The following is a 16581-nucleotide window of genomic DNA, read 5'->3' on the forward strand; positions in this document are numbered from 1 at the left end:
TAAATTTAACTCGGCAAATGGTTCACAGCCTTAGTCAATATTCTTCCCCTCCCCAAGAGGAGGGAGAACGTACGTCATTTAGATCGACTGACTCACAAAGCAGCTTCGTGCATGCAGTGTTGCCTTTTGTTTAAATCTTCTTGTGTGATATCAAATCGATTTTAAACTAAATAAAAAATGCGAGGGCGACACATCTAAATCTCAAGTCTAGATGCTCAACAAATCTCACACTAGCGAATCAATCTTCGAAAAATCTTCTTTCATTTCTCGCATCTACTTGCATCGCGAATCATCTTTTTGCAGTAAATCTTCAGAATCGTCATAAATCTTCTTTCTATCTACTCAGCGTGCGCACAGCTAGCCACAGCAAAACACAATCTTTTCTGCATCTTAGATAGAGTCGTCTCCCTCGAAAAAATGTATCTTTTTACAGTCACCGATCACCCAGGCTTCGTTTATATGGATGTACATTTTCTACAAAATCACAAGCATAATCATGTTATTTTTTTACTTTAAAATAAAATAAATACTACCAGCGTTTCACATACTTACACGTAACGTAAATTAATTATTATATGCATGATTTTCATTTATGAATGTTTACCAAAACATCAGCATGATAGTTTCTATTTGGGAAACTGCGTACCGTGAACGTGGGTTATTCAATTGTAGTAATTCCGCGCACTCGACAATCGATTTGATTAAATTCGAACTATTTGGAAGTACATGTCATGTGATCTGTGGTTCTGTGCATTTTCTGTGTCCTGTCAAACAGTTACAATATTTGGAATAGATTCTTATTAAACACTATTTATTCTAAAAATCCTAAAAATTAATATAAAATGTGCAAGTATACGTAAATGTTGGGTGAAAATTGGTTTCTATATATATCTTCTAAACCAGGACTCCACTGTTTGGTATTTTTTTAACTACGGAATTGTTCGGTTAAAATTTACAAATCAGTGAAAAAATTAAAAATTTGGAAATTTATCCCGAAAATGTACGGACTAACCCCATTTAATGATACAAATCAAATTTGTCGATTTTATTGATTTCCTTCGAGTAGCGATCATTAGAAATTTTACCAACTTTTTCAGCTGTTCAAAAACCCGGCAAAACTTTGGGTGAACCGAATTCAGTGTGTAGCTAGTATTTTCTATACATACAGGTCCAGCAATCGTTTCTGTTTGGACTTGAATGCAAACATTAACTCTAAACACACTTTCTTTCGCTGACCCTAATAAAAATTGTATGGTTAATTTGCTTAACGACGTGTTCTGGGTATTATCCAAACCATTTATGGAATAGTTCAATGATTTGGGTTATCGTTCGTTTATGGTTATTTTTTATTAGGGGATCCATGTTTCTTGTGTGGGGAAATTGAGACAGATAATATTGACATTAATACATGGAGGTAAAAAGGCTTCTAACGTATTGCCATTAATGTTGTCAATATTCGTATATTGATGATATTGATGGCGAAATTGACTGTTTTTTGTCAATTCATTCTGAGTATTGACAAAGTGAAAATTAAAATCAACTTTTCGTCAATACTTGTCATCAATCATCGTCTTCACTATCACCTTTTCAATAATATTGTCAGTATGTCAATTTATTGTCAATATATTGATATGTGTAATGGGCGCTTTAAGAGCAAGACGGACATCTATTACTCGACAGATAGTAAATAGTAAATAATTACTATCTCCCAGATAAAGACATATCCCTCTCCAACAGAGCCATTCGTTTCAACGCTTCGCTCACTTCTTCGCTTCTGTTCGCTCTCATTATGGCGGCGGCCTTACTTTCGAGAGGAATCATAAGAATCATTCCGAAGAAACTGGCCAAAATTTGTCCAAACTGAAAGAACTTTAACTCTCTTTCTGTAAACGTAAACGTAAACTTTATAAAAGTATCTGATGGCGTCGCATGAGTCACGAGTTGTATCAGATTTGTGTATTTTTTTACTATCTCAGAAATACTTGGAAATTGAAGAATGCGTCCAAATACATTGAAATTTGCAATGCACATTGAACGCAGCCTCAAAACCCTTGCAGCAAAGTTCACATTGCACACTCACCTTTCATACTGGTATCCGCCGCGTTCTTATCCTTGGCCGTAGTATCCGCACTGACAGTGCTTCCAACGGCCGGCTTGGTCGGTGTATGTCCCAGCGATTTATTCATCTGCTCGGCGGACATAGGCGTTCCCATATGGGACAAATTTCCTCCGCCGGCCTGAGACGATGTCATCGGAGGCTTCTGCATGGTTACAGTCAAGGTAGCCGCACCGCTTCCCGCACCACTGGCAACCGTACTGGATGACGCCATGGTCATGGTACCACCAGACGAAGCAGCTGAAGCAGCAGCAGCCACCGCCGCTGCCGCTGCTGCGGCATTAGCAGCATTCATACTCTCCAGCATCTGTTGATGTTGGATCTGCTTCTGTGGAGTGGATAGGGTCTGAAGCTGAAGCATGGCAACGCTAGCAGCCTTCAGATCGGCACTTTCCTTCGATGTAGTTGTAATGGACGCGGAAACAACCGGCGGTTGGTTGATTCCGGCCGAGGTCGTTGTTACCGAAGTGGACGAAACGGGAGTAGCAGTGACGGAGCTCGCCAACATGGATGCAGCCGAGAGCGATGTCATAGCAACAATCGGATTTTGGGCGTTCTGTTGTTGCTGAACGGAGGTCGGAATCGTGGACACCAGGATTTGCGACGGCTGGTGAGCTCCGGTGGGTAGTTGATTTCCGGCGTTGTGACCTGCTTGAGCTGATTGACCTTGGTGATGGATCGGAGAGATCGTGGTTCCATTGCTGGACACGACAATCGGCGCCGAGCCCATACCGGCGATGGAGACCACCGGAAGGATGGTACGTTCGATTTGCAAGGTTTGCGACTGGGCAGCGCTAGTGCGATCCGTTGCTTGCGGTAGTTGATTGGTGATGATCATCTGGGTGGTTGCCTTCTGCGCTACGGCCTGTGCTTGTTGTTGTTGTTGTTGTTGTTGATGGTGCTGTTGTTGTTGTTGCTGCTGTTGTTGTTGCTGTTGCTGTTGGTGTTGTTGTTGTTGCTGATGTTGATGATGTTGGTGCTGTTGGTGCTGTTGATGTTGTTGATGTTGTTGTTGAAGAATCGAGTCGGTGGAAGTTACGTTGATCATTGAGATGCCGGTTTGATTCGGTTGGCCCTGCTGCTGGAAGACAAACTGTTGCAGGATGTTTCCCTGCTGAGTTCCGGTGGTTTGGACCAGTTGACCATGTTGAGTCTGGTTCGATCCAGTTACGATTTGGTTGGCTTGGTTTTGCTGATTGGATTGCTGGAGGAACTGCTGCTGCAGTTGTTGGATTTGCGTCTGCTGGTGCTGTTGCTGCGATTGTTGTTGCTGCTGCTGCTGTTGTTGTTGCTGCTGTTGCTGCTGCTGCTGTTGCTGGAGGGCATGTTGCTGTTGGAACTGTTGAATTGCCTGAAATAAATAGGGGAATGACCAGAGTTTTTTTTTTGCGGTGAGATGGAAACGTGGTGGTCGTTGTACCTGTTGTTGCAAAATTTGCTGTTGCTGTTGCTGTTGTTGAGCAGTCTTGATCTGCTGCTGCAATTGCAATTGTTGCTGTTTATCCGTTGGCATCATTGACTGGATATTGAGTACGGGTGATGAGCTAATCTGACCAGTCGTGTTCATGAGAACCATTCTGAAAGTATGAGGTCAAATTAGAAAATACGCCTGAGCGGTCGTTGCAAAACAGATCTTACTTTGCACCGGTGGCCACGACCTGTTGCATCTGCTGCGGTTGACCGATCTTGGTCTGAGCTGTGGCCATCTCAGCCGTCTTGATTTGGACGGGACCCGAAGGACGAACCGGTTGCTGCTTGGTACGCATCTTTCCGCCCTTGGCCAGCAGGTTCTGCTGAGCCTGCACCGTCTGTGTAGAAGCGGACGGACGAATTGGTGAAGCTCCTTGCGGAAGGATTTGCGGTCGCTGGGCTTGCTTCGGTGCCAGGTGGCCAGCGTTTTTCTGCTGAATCGTTGTCTGCGTTGCATTGGGCGATTGGTTGACCACCGTGGTTTGCTGTTGAGCAGTGGCATTCTGTTGCTGCTGATTGGCATGAGCTTGTTGTTGCTGTTGTTGTTGCTGCTGTTGTTGCTGTTGTTGTTGTTGCTGTTGCTGTTGCTGTTGTTGCTGCTGCTGTTGCTGTTGATTCTGTTGTTGCTGGTTAGCATTCTGCTGCTGCTGCTGTTGTTGCTGTGTCTGTTGTGGTTGTTGTGCAATGGTGCACGGCAGTGTTAGGGTTTCTACAAAAAAATTGGTTAGTGAAATGACGACTTGCCAGAGAATCAAACTTACGATTATGGGTTTGGGTAGGTGCTTGCTGAATAGCTTGCTGTGGGCTTTGTTGGATGAACATGTTGCTGCTTCCGTCGGGTGCAGTTCCACGGAAGATAATCGGATTGCCGGCGAGGATTTGCGGTTGAAGGCCATTAGCCGTCCAAAATTGTCCCATTCCCTGAATCCACGGAGCAGTGAATTGCATCTGCTGGGCCCCTTGCTGCTGTAGTGGGCTAAGGAGCTGCGCAGTTGGCATGGTGGCTTGCGAGACTTGAACGCACTGTTGACCGGCAGCTGCCTGCTGTTGCGTCAGAGTAGTTACACTCTGCTGTTGACCTGCGGCTGAGATGCTGGTGCCAATTTTTTGCAACTGAACCTTGGGTCCTCCGGCACCAGCTGCTGCAGCTGCGGCGGCTACCGTGAGCTGCTTCTGAACATCCTGCTGGTGAGAATTAGTTTTGTTTGAGTTAGTGCTCTGAGCGGCACTAAGACCTGGTAGGATATTCTGGGTTTGCGACTGAGACTGAGAGCTGAATACACTTACGGGACTAAACAGCAATGTCTGGGATTGGCTCGACGGGATGGTTGGAAGGGCGTAAGCTCCACTGAAGTTACCAGCTCCGGTTCCGATAACTTGCTTCCCAGAGGTGGTCGTCAGCATTTGGGATGTTCCTTGGAAAGGTTTGGGAGCAGCGATCAACTGTATCTGCTGCTGGCCACCGATTCCCGGATGCAGGAGAAGCTGTTGGGAACCATAGAGCTGCTGGAGATACTGGTTTTGGATGGGTTGTTGGAGCACTTGAACGCGCCCATGGGGCCAATCAGCGGACAGTTGTTGACCAGCAGCCATTGCCTGAAGTGAGGACATTGAATTAATAGTAGCGGATTGTTGTTGCTGCTGTTGCAGGATTTGAGAATTTTGCGTATGGTGAGGACTCTGTGGAGGAGCCCCACCATCAACCTCTAGGACCTGCATGTGTTGCACCTGTTGCTGTTGCTGCTGCTGCTGCTCAAGCCCGCCCGTGGCATTCGTCTGCTGGGGCTGGGGTGGGTTGTACTCCTGCTTAACCTGGATCGTAGCAGCACCGGCCGTGAAGGCCTGCTGAAATTGCTGAAACTGTTGGAATTGTTGAAGCTGCTCCTGGGACAGCTGCAGGGGCACCGACGTTTGCTGTGCCACCTGCGCTGGACTCTGTGACTTCTCCAGTGTCGGGGCCGGAAGGTCGTACTTCTCGTCGAAAGTGATACCGGCCTTCTGGGCGAGGGTTTCCAGGCACTTGAGTGGTCTCTCACCGGTAGCGGCGGCGGAAGGACCAGTGGCAGTGGTGTTGGTAGTGGCTGTCGAGCTTCCCGATGCCGATGGAAACGGGCGGATCGAACGAAGATGCGAAACTGTCGAAGGACTTCCACCGGTGGTGGTGTGAGGCGATAGCTGACTCGGAGCTGTCGATGCAGCTGCCGGGGATTGAGCTCCGGTTTTGATAGGCCTAGAGCCGCCTTGCTGCGCTTCCGGTTGTTGGTTACGCAAAAGTTCGATCTTAACGACAGAGGATTGCTTCTGACGGATGTTGGAGTTGTCCTTCAAAGGGTGCTGAGCCTGCTGAAGATGCTGTTGTTGCTGAGGGGAATGTGGATGCAGCGACTGGTGAACAGGCTGCCGGAGGTTGTTATTATTGTTGTTGCTGTTGTTGTTGTTGAGCTTTTCTTCTTCTTGCTTCTGGAGATTATTGTAATGTTCCGATCTGAAATTGGAGAAAGAAAAATAAACGAACCATTAGGACAGGACACGGTGGAAAAGTAGATTATCACCATAGCAATGATACGGAATCAATTCAATTAGGGAGAACAGAACCTTCCATTACGTTGAAAGTGGGAGAGAGATTTGCACAACATAAAAGGAATCCCTCTTCCGGGTTGGGAGTGGCTACACGAGGCTAAAACCGAAATTTACATCCCAAGCGACACACTTCACTAATTGGCCAAACTTGGTGCCAGGGGACGAACTTGGCTGGAATCCATCTACCAGGCAAGAAGCCATCGTTAAGGGACATTTTCCGACCACCACCACCACCACCATCGCCCAAACTTTCAAAACAACCTTGAAAAAGGAGTAAAACAGAATTTATAGATTTGTCAAGATTTATGGACTTTCTACCAGGCGCGCAAACCGAGCAGGAGATCGATGGGTGCCTACTACAAACACAGTTGCATCGTCCTGCTTCCTCCAATCCATTGGATGGGAAAGCAAAGCGAACGGCAACACATGTGCAGCAGCAGCGGATCGAGCGCACATTGCGTTCCACCCTAAATTTCATCCTAACGGGACATTCGCGCTCCCTCGCCTTCAACATCCACATCGGGAGGGAAAGTAGAGATAGGTGCCTTCCTTTTGTTGTTCTCTACGCCGGATTCGCCAGCAGAGGGGACAAACTTTTTGCGCCGGATCCTTTTCCGATACAGAGCAGCGATACCGAACGGAAGGATGTCTCGAGGACTTTCGTTCGAGGGATAAGGCAAGCGCCCATTTGTGCTAGGGTGCGTGTGAGTGTGTGCGTGTGGGAGAAAGAAGGGTAAATATTGAGAATTTTAATTTAAAAGGATAAGTTTTCAATTTCCTCCGGCACGGGTTGGTGGCAGGGGCATGTTTATGTCGAAATGTCTCTTGCTCAGAGAACGTGCGTGATTACCTACTCTCCGGGTGGGGAATCACTGTTTCTATAGCAGAGTAGAAGGGTGGGCGGCATCATGAATGCGTTAATTATTGGGCCATACATTCCCATTATGATACTGAGAGCATGCGAGAATTTAATTAGGTACCGAGATGAGAGCAGGGATGAGAGGTAGAAAAATTTGTGAATCACTATATACTGATCTAGAATGGCAGTTTCGATTTTCGACCGTAGGAAGATGGGAAAATTTCAACAAGGCAATTTGTGTACACGATGCTTCGAATGCAGGTTGTGGTTAACGAATCCTCGATATATAGGCAATTTACTTGAGCTAGTTGATACCGAAGTGGTTGTGTTCGTCCTGAAACCATTTCAACCAACGCAACTTAAAGCATCCCTCCAGGCATGTTGGGATTTAGGTTCAAATATCGAGATACATACTCCATTCAACGCACTGTGGCACTGAAATCAGAGCGGATGCAGAGCCAGGTCCTTTTCCGGTCCTATCCGATATTTACACACCATCACCAGCGTAGGCAGAGCGACCAGAGCACTGAGAACAGCAAAAATGGTGGTAGGCTCGTGTCGTACCCGTACTAGCCAGTATCCAGTTTGCATCGCTTGGTGTGCATGGTTTTCGTTTTAATATCCCCTTTATGAGAACATTTATACGTTTTGATTAAGCCATTTGTTATGGAATCCTAATGGTACAGATTAGTGCTTCGTAAAAAAAAAGGCAACGGTTCATGCTAGCAGATGTAGTAAAGTGATAGTATGAAATTTAAAACAAAAATCCATTCGCTTAATAAAGGTGGTCAAGAGCATCTGTGCATATTGAAACGATGTTGCAATAGACCTCCACCACCTGACCAAACCCTTGTTTCGTAAGTTTTCCCCTGATTGTTTTTATTAATTCAGAGGCATTTGATTCAAACTGCTTATGTACCTCCTTCTGTACAATACGTATTTTGAAAACTACTCAGTATCTGTACAAATGACAAAAATTGTAGAATATTCAAAAAATCATACTATACAATCTATGAACATCAAACATCTTAAACAAACGCTTTAGGCACAGACAAACAGACATAACACATTGAATATTTCTCACTGTAAAACATCGTCGCTAAAACATTACCGCCATCTGTTGAGTACTCTGTGGTGGGTACTACGCTGAACAGGTAGCGGTAGTGTGTAAACGGTGGCGGTGGCGGTACTACCAACGACGATACTTTTAAATTGTCCATTAAATTCTTGTTCGACTTGCCAGTGTTATGTCTGTTTGTCTGTACTTTAGGCTTCAAATAATAAAAAAAAAAACTAGACGGAAAATAGAACATTCAACGAGCGCTTAATTTCGACGCCACATGAGTACTCTCAGCTTTGTGAACTTTTTGTACTTTTCGATCAATATAAACTGCATTGTAAAGGTAAACAAACACCGGAGACGAGCCATATTTCGAAAGTCATACCATGAGGACAATGCCCGACAGACAAAGTCCTCGAAAACTCTCTCCATACTAAACCATTTCGTTGTCTTCTTCCTTGTGTTGTCCAGCCTTACATCCGAACTGAATAGTAGTAGCTAGCTGTACATGCCAACTTACTCCAGTCAGCCAGACAGCGGTCCTCTAAATCAAGTTGAACGAATGAATGAATGAATGAATGAATGAATGGATGAGCAGGATCAGATCATATCTATAGAACACGCAAAAGGAAAAAAATAAAAAAGAAACGAAGCAAAACAAACTGAAGGAATCGTAAAAAACGGCTACCACACGATGGATGCGGACGCGGAGACAGCTAAAATGTATATGGTCTCTTTCGAAGCCCCCACCGGAGCTCAATCTCCTATCGATAATCTTCCAATCACCCTTCCATTCGCCGGATGCACGCGGACGAGGGTGGTTGTAAAACATTCGGCCCGTCAACTAAGACTATTCGGTTACTATATTTATATGTAGTTTTTGAATCCTTTGTTTTAGGATCCAATATTTGAAATGTTGCATTGGGGTTGATTTGACATATCGTATACCAAACTGTTCACAACATTGAGACTGAATTGAACCCGAGGCTAAACTCAAATTTCTTTTGTGAAATTTCGAGAGAAATTCCAAAAATGGAACATGCATAAATGACGTAGCATTTTTGAGGGTAGAGGGGGGTTTAGATTGTTTCTAACCATATTATTATTAAAAATAACAATATGCCTAAATGCAGTCCCCTTCGAGCGAGCACAGAGTGCGGTAGTGTTTGCGATGTGATACGCTTTCGGTTCTCGCTTTGTCTTGTTCGATACGGTCAGTCGGGGCTAGGTTTCTAGGTCACTTGCTTTAGTGCGTCGTGTCTCGATTGGTGACTTTTGTTGTCGAACGCTGGAAAAAAAAATGCAATATGGTGGAAGTGCAAATCCCACCATGATCAAAATTGCCAGATTTGTGAAGGCACTGGATGTGAATCCCGTTGACATGGATGCAACGTACCGTATTTCGGAGGAAAAGGCACTCTTATGTTCAACACGGAAAAAATCAATGAAGTACGCTTATATACGGGTACCAAGCACAAACGATATCATAGATGATGCGACCATACCGGATAGAGTTGGGATGACATCCCGAATTGGTGGCTTTTAGGGTTATTGTTTATGCGGGTATGCATTCCTTCATGACCCAGAGCAATTCATTTTCCATTATTTAGATGGAAAGGCAGTTGAGGTACGCATGTCAGTTGCGGGAAGCAGCGTGCAACCAACAGACGTCCCGGATCGTGATCTAGTGTTGTTGCTAGGGAAATACGGAAAGCCAGGCGTATCATCCGGTAGAAATTTCCTGTGGAGCTGGGCATCAACATGCATACAGTGGAGAAGGAGATACCATCCACGCTTCATTTCCTCAACATTGTCTACCGCACAGGGCTGGTAGTGGATATGTGGATATGATATAATAGTAATGACTTTAGTTACTAAAATAACAATAATAGTAACCAAAAGTTACTCTAAAACATAAAAAAGCTACAAGAGACAGTCCTATAAGCCTGTACGCAATGGTGACGTAGGACTACGTGGTTTTGTATAATAAATGTTATTTGTTAACTTCAGCAGAAGCTTGTGTTTTGTGTAAGACTAGGAATTTGAGCGGGATTCTTTCTGTTTATACTCTTTAGTATGACTATGATTGCCCTGGAAAGAACCTTTTGATATGAATTTTAGTTGGGACATGTTCAGAAATTTAACTCTATTGGAAAATCTTGGTTGCCCTGAAAAGGCCGATGATAGTATAGACTTAAAGCCTTTGGAAGATGATGACGACGTGTAGGCAGCTGGATCAGCAAATCGGACTGGTCAATCCCATATTTTTCGGTTCAATGATTGAGCACTCGCAAGAGTCTCGGCCCGTCTGCTGCTGGACAGGGGTTGAACTGGTGTCTGCGACAGGTTGGAAGGCCAATATCAGTGTCCACTCAGCTAAAGCTCCTCTCCTTTTTAGTTTTTCTCGTTAAACTCCTTCTCTCAACAAGTTGTTAAATCTTAGTCTTTAGAAGAAAGACGCTTAACACTTTTTTCGGTGTATTTATGATCCTGTTTCACGTCATGGTTCTTTTCTGTTTATCTGTTCAGATAAATTAGTACTTTTATTTATTTTTTCTACTGCGCTAAATCAAACGAGTAGAAATAAAAAGCGAGGTTACGCGCTCGCCGAATATATTTAATCAATTAGCTGGAAAAATCTTTGCTAGTTTTCATTGCTATGACGACGACTGAATTAAGGGGCTTAGAAGCAGAAGAGTGAAAGTCAATTCTCTTCGTCGATTTCCTCTTTTGATGATCATGGCTTCACTAACCTATTTCGCACTATTTCTGCTAAGCTCTTCTATCATTCAGAACAACAAACGTATCAATGAATGTGTTTGCCGTCGAGTTATTAACGAAACAGAAAGTCGATGAAGCTTCCAAGTTTGGTTACAAGACTTTGGAGAGCATTTTGTGGGGTCGTTGGGGGCATGTGGTTCTGAATATGGCGATGAATGTGCAAAATTTTACGCAATTGCATCCTCCCTATACGCACACGCCCGAAGATCGGAGGTGAATGCCACTTCGACTTGTTTCGTCTACTAACGACTCTCTGATGACTGTGTTGGGGAAGCAGCAATGCTACATCGACATGTTTCGTCTAAAAACGATTATCTGATGACTGTGTTGGGGAAGTAGTATATGCATGTACGTTATTGGTGGATTTGTTAGTTACTTCAACACTTTTGGACAATGCTTGACATTTACCACAATTTCAATAGTTTCTTGTTGAAAATTAACAGTTGTAAACATTGACATATCGGATAACCTGACGCGATTGGTCAAGGCGATGATGATTCGAATGATGTGCGTTGTTCGAGTATCGGGGACACTTTCGAGTCCCTTTGAATCTCGAAGGGGGTTACGGCAAGGTGATGGGCATTCGTGTCTGCTATTCAACATCGTGTTAGAAGGTGTGATCAGAAGAGCAGGGATATACACGAGTGGCATGATCTTCAGGAAGTCCATCCAGCTTCTTGGCTTAGCCGATGACATCGACATCATGGCACGGAACTTTGAGACGATGGCGGAAACGTACATCAGACTTGAAGGCTGGAGATTGATCAGATTGACGGTCACGAAATCGAGGTGGTCGATGAGTTCGTGTATTTGGGCTCACTGGTGACCGCCGAAAACGATACCAGCAGAGATATTCATAGACGCATTATGGCAGGGAATCGTGTCTACTTTGGACTCCGGAGGATGCTCCAGTCGAATAAAATTCGCCGCCGCACGAAGTTGTCTATCTACAAGACGCTGATTGGACCGGTGGTCCTCTACGGCCACGAGACCTGGACTATGCTCGTGGAGGGGGCGCTGTTTTCGAACGGAAGGTGTTCCGTTGGTGATGGATGACAGAACGTGGAGGAGGCGAATGAACTACGAATTGCACCAGCTGCTGGGAGAACCATCCATCGTCCACATTGCAAAAATTGGGCGACTACGGTGGGCTGGTCACGTCGTAAGAATGTCGCACGACGACCCAGTGAAAATGCTTCTAGAGGCGCGAAGAGGCGCGCAGCAGACAAGGTGGATCGACCAAGTAGAAGGCGACCTGTGGACCCTTCGCAGACTACGAGGCTGGCGAAGTGTGGCCATGGATCGAGTAGAGTGGAGACGACTTCTTCGGACAGCAGAGGACAACAAGGCCTTAGCCTGATTGGTATGGTAAGTAAACATTGACATTCATTGTAACATCGATGCGTAGAAATATTTCCGATCGATTGGTGATAAAATTATTGAAATTGGTCCTGGGGCAGCTGAGTTATTAACGTTCAAAAGCATTCATAATTTCGTTACATGTTCCATTTTTGGTCTTCACAAAGTGTACCCCCATATAGAAATCACAGACGTAGTCCTACGTCAAAATGACGAATAGTAACATTTATCGATCGAAAAGATATGGTTCCAATTCCAAATTGTATGTACTCATACCTGCGCTGCTTTTCTGAAATCCACAAAGTTAAAAACAGCCAAACACGAAGTTTGCTAGCCTTCCTCACTACGTAAGTGCGTAGCAGCTAAGAAAAGGCTTCATTGAAGGCTCTGCAGCACGCGTCTAATGTATTATGCTGGTCGTAGTTGGTTCGGTGACTAGGAATCCACAGAGTTTGCTGATATCGTAGCTGGCAGGCAGGGGCATGTAAGCATACATTCTAAAGTATACTGTTACAGTCGATGTTGCCGGTTACAATGGCGAGGATGTACAACCTCTGCAGCATCAACCGTCTGCTCTCTAAAGTTTGGATTCCAATAAGTGCACACCGTTTATCGTAAGGTGGTAGGTTGAAGGGTTCATTCGAAGGTAGACTCCTTAAAGCGTACCTGACGAAGCGTTTCTGAACGAATAGGACATGAACATTGTGAAATAACGAAAACGCACAAAGTGTAGGCATTGCACCGACACATTTTGAATAGCAGTTTCCACTTTACATTACAAAACACATTGTGTAAGACAAAAAATCGCTTTGGAATTATTGATTTTGTTCCGCTAGACTGCATTCCTGAACCCTGGTGTTGAAAATATATCAAAAATTCGATCACGCTTGAATTTCGTTTGCAAATATCAACAAGCAAACAGCAGCCGATTACGTGATTGCTTCAAATATCAAGCTAGCAAAACTCACCAGGTAGGGGAAATGTCTCTAATGTTGGCCTATGGATCTAAGATTGGGCCCATCGCTAAAAATATGCTATTTATCAATTTTATCTAGATGAACGCGTTATTGGGACGTTACTAATGGATATTTTTGGTTGCTATTGAAAATTTTGTCGATTGCTGAATTTTTGCATGGGCCCAAATTAGGGACACTTAGGCCGACATTACCTGCATTTCCCCTACGATTATTATCAAACTGTGGTGAGTTTGAGTTTCAAGGTTTTAAAAAATCGGTATTTACTATTTTAATTCATATTACTTTTTTTCGTTTTTGAAGGCGAAAAATTAAACTTTTGGACTACGAACAGCCTTTTCAGCCAGTGCTGATAAAAATCATTTCTTCTAGGTACAATCAAATTAGCTGAAAATGAAGACAACCTTAACGGATAGACCAACTACCTACCTGAATTTGAATTTTGACATGACAACATTCTCTTGATCAAGGAAACCTCTGGGAATCGAAGTCAACATGTGTTTTTGTCAATTCGTGGCTGGATCTTCATTATCGCCTGTGTTGTTGTAAATATTAATATTCGTCTTCATCTTGTTGGGGATGATTTTGAGGATCAAATGCAAAATGATTATTTTCATTTACACAAATATAGCTATGTAGAACGTGTTGTGTTGGTTTTTACACTCAGGTCGATAGAAAATTATTTGCTGAATTGATGGTAATATCGAGGTTCTAGGCTCTGGGGTCGACAATATTGAAAATAATCATTTTGACCGATATGAATTTGATTATTTTACTTTTGAGGATCACTTTAGATTTTGACAATTTTGGGTTGGATAATCAAGCACTGGTGAATATCAACAAACGCGTATTCGTTGATGTATAATGAACACATTTGTTCATTTCGCTCGTACGTGAAAGCGAAGATTTTCAAAACAAGCGAAATTCATCTACATTGGGATTAGAGTAAACGATAAAAACAGACACTGTTTCCAGGAAAGTCGGAATAAATGTCCAGGGAATTTGTTAATTAGCTACTGAAGCAAGCCAAAAAAAGTTGCAAAAAAAGAAGAAAGAAGCTCTTCTGGAGGAAGTTTGAAGAACAGTTGGAAAAAAAATCCGAGAAAATAAAAAAATATATATTGAGAAACTTCTGGGGGAAATTTAAAGGAACTTTTGAAGAAAATCGGGACATGTAGAGGAAACCAGAAAGGTTTCGGAAATGTGACGATAATTCCAGGTGTATTCATTTCCAGTGGAAGCTAGAAGCAGCTCGGCAAAACCTTCCAATAGAAGTCGGGAAAAAAAAGAAGCTCATGGAGAACCGTCCAGAAAAAGATAAAAGAAACTTCTGGGAGAATTTGATAGATACTTCCGGTAGAAGTTTAAAGAAACTTCCAGGAGAAGACGCTAGCTTGGAAGAAACTTCTAAAGAAAGTCGGAAGCTTCATCCGGTAGAAGAAAGCAGCTTTACCGGACAGTCGAAAGAAACTTCTTGTTGGGGAAAAAAATTCGGAAGAAAAATATTTTTTGGGAGACGTCGAAAGAAACTTCTGGTAGAAATCGGCAGAATATTCTGCGGAAAGTTAGCACAGTATTCCGGGGAAAGTTAAAAAAAACTGGTTGGAGAAGACGGAAGAAGCATAAGAAATGTAGATGAATAATAGCTTGAGCATTTGCAGGCTCACAAACTTGAGATATTCAAAACTATTAAAGTCTGTCACGATAATTTTCTATGAGAGATCATCAGTAAGGGCAGGCACTAATAATTTTGATTATTAAAAAAGTCGGTACAAATTGTTATAAAATCTCAAAAATCGGTATTCTGAGGAACCTTATCTGTATATCGGTATCAAGTTCGAAAATCGGTACAAATGCCGATAAATCGGTAAATCAGGCAACGCTGCGCGACCCAATACTTCCATCATCGCTGGCAGCAGTAACTTCGTAGCATGGATGAAGAGTAAAGCTTGCTTCATTTAGAATTGGAACAAACTTTTGCTCATATTGTGGTGCTCCTGGTGGACGGATTTGGAAGTTCTTGGCGCCCACGTGTCGGGAATTTTGTCAGCTTTACGTATGTATTTTTGACATTCCGCAAATCGTCTGTACTTTGTAAACAATCAACATGGAAGCCGAAAGAAGGGAAAAAATTGTGCACAGTTATTTGGAAAATCCATTGTGGTCTGCATTTAGGCTAGCTAAACAGCTGAAATTGCCCAGAAATACCGTATGGCGCGTTATCAAACGGTATAAGGAAACATTGACGACGATTCGGAAGCCTCAAGCCAATCGTCGGAGTGGAACTGTCGACCGGAAACTGCGTGGTAAGATTTTGAAGACGATTAAGAGGAATCCCAATCTGTCGGACCGTGATTTGGCCAGAAATTTCGGTGCTGCCCATAGTACCGTGAGGAGAACTCGACTCCGGGGGGAAGGAATCCATCGGACCATAAAACAGAATAGTGTGGCCAAGATCCGTGCGCGGAAGCTATACGACCAGGTGCTGACCAAGTTCGACGGGTGTCTTCTGATGGACGATGAAACCTATGTCAAGGCTGACTTCGGGCAAATCCCAGGTCAAAAATTTTACTTGGCAACGGCTCGGGGGGATGTTCCAGTCAAATTTAAATTTGTTTTTGCCGACAAATTTGCACGAAAATTTATGATTTGGCAGGGCATTTGCAGCTGTGGCAAAAAAATGAAAGTTTTCGTTACAAATAAGACCATTAGGAACTATACCAAAAAGAGTGTCTCCAAAAACGAATTTTGCCATTCATTCGATCCCACGACCATCCCGTAATGTTTTGGCCAGATTTGGCAAGCTGTCATTACAGCAAAGTCGTTCAAGAATGGTATGCAGAGAAAGGGGTCCAGTTTGTTCCGAAAAACCTTAGCCCACCCAACTACCCCCAGTTCCGCCCTATTGAGAAATACTGGGCAATCATGAAGAGGAGACTCAAGGCAAAGGGAAAGGTTGTCAAAGACATTAATCAGATGAAGACCTGGTGGAATAAGATAGCTAAAACGATGGACGAAGAAGGTGTGCGCCGCCTAATGAGCCGTGTTACAGGAAAAATTCGAGAATTCCTTCGAAACCGTGACGAATAATTTTATCCGTATTTTTTCTTAAAAGTATGAAGAAAACGCTACATTTGTATAAAAAAAGATCTTGAATTCAATAATAAATAACTGAAATACAGGCAATTGTTTTTGTTCCAATTCTATCTGAAGCAAGCTTTAAAGATAGATAGATAACTACTATAAACTATCTCTTTCTAAAAACACGATGAGCAGCAGAATCATTTTTTTTTTGTCGAATCAACTCGCAACTGCACATGTAGTCTCGCAGTATTAAAGGAGTTTGCAAAATCAGTATCAAGCATCCTGTGATCTTGACTTT

The 16581-nt window shown here is 43.4% G+C and overlaps 1 protein-coding gene across 2 annotated transcripts in view; it reads right to left on the reverse strand.

Moving 5' to 3' along the window:
- Positions 1-16581, reverse strand: part of LOC135711946 (polyhomeotic-proximal chromatin protein-like) — a 185829-nt gene that overhangs the window by 39533 nt on the left and 129715 nt on the right. For both annotated transcript variants that reach the window (XM_065234919.1, XM_065234920.1), the window contains exons 2-7: positions 5300-6071; positions 4874-5182; positions 4348-4768; positions 3755-4295; positions 3537-3693; positions 2081-3467 (exon numbers count right to left, since the gene is read on the reverse strand). In XM_065234919.1, coding sequence (XP_065090991.1) covers positions 2081-3467; positions 3537-3693; positions 3755-4295; positions 4348-4768; positions 4874-5182; positions 5300-6071 — 3587 coding nt within the window. The remainder of the gene's footprint in view (positions 1-2080; positions 3468-3536; positions 3694-3754; positions 4296-4347; positions 4769-4873; positions 5183-5299; positions 6072-16581) is intronic.

This window comes from Ochlerotatus camptorhynchus, unplaced genomic scaffold (assembly GCF_037179485.1).
Source record: "Ochlerotatus camptorhynchus isolate MF236.1 unplaced genomic scaffold, CSIRO-AGI_Acam_v1.1 ptg000446l, whole genome shotgun sequence".
In the NCBI taxonomy this organism is placed as follows: domain Eukaryota; kingdom Metazoa; phylum Arthropoda; class Insecta; order Diptera; family Culicidae; genus Ochlerotatus; species Ochlerotatus camptorhynchus.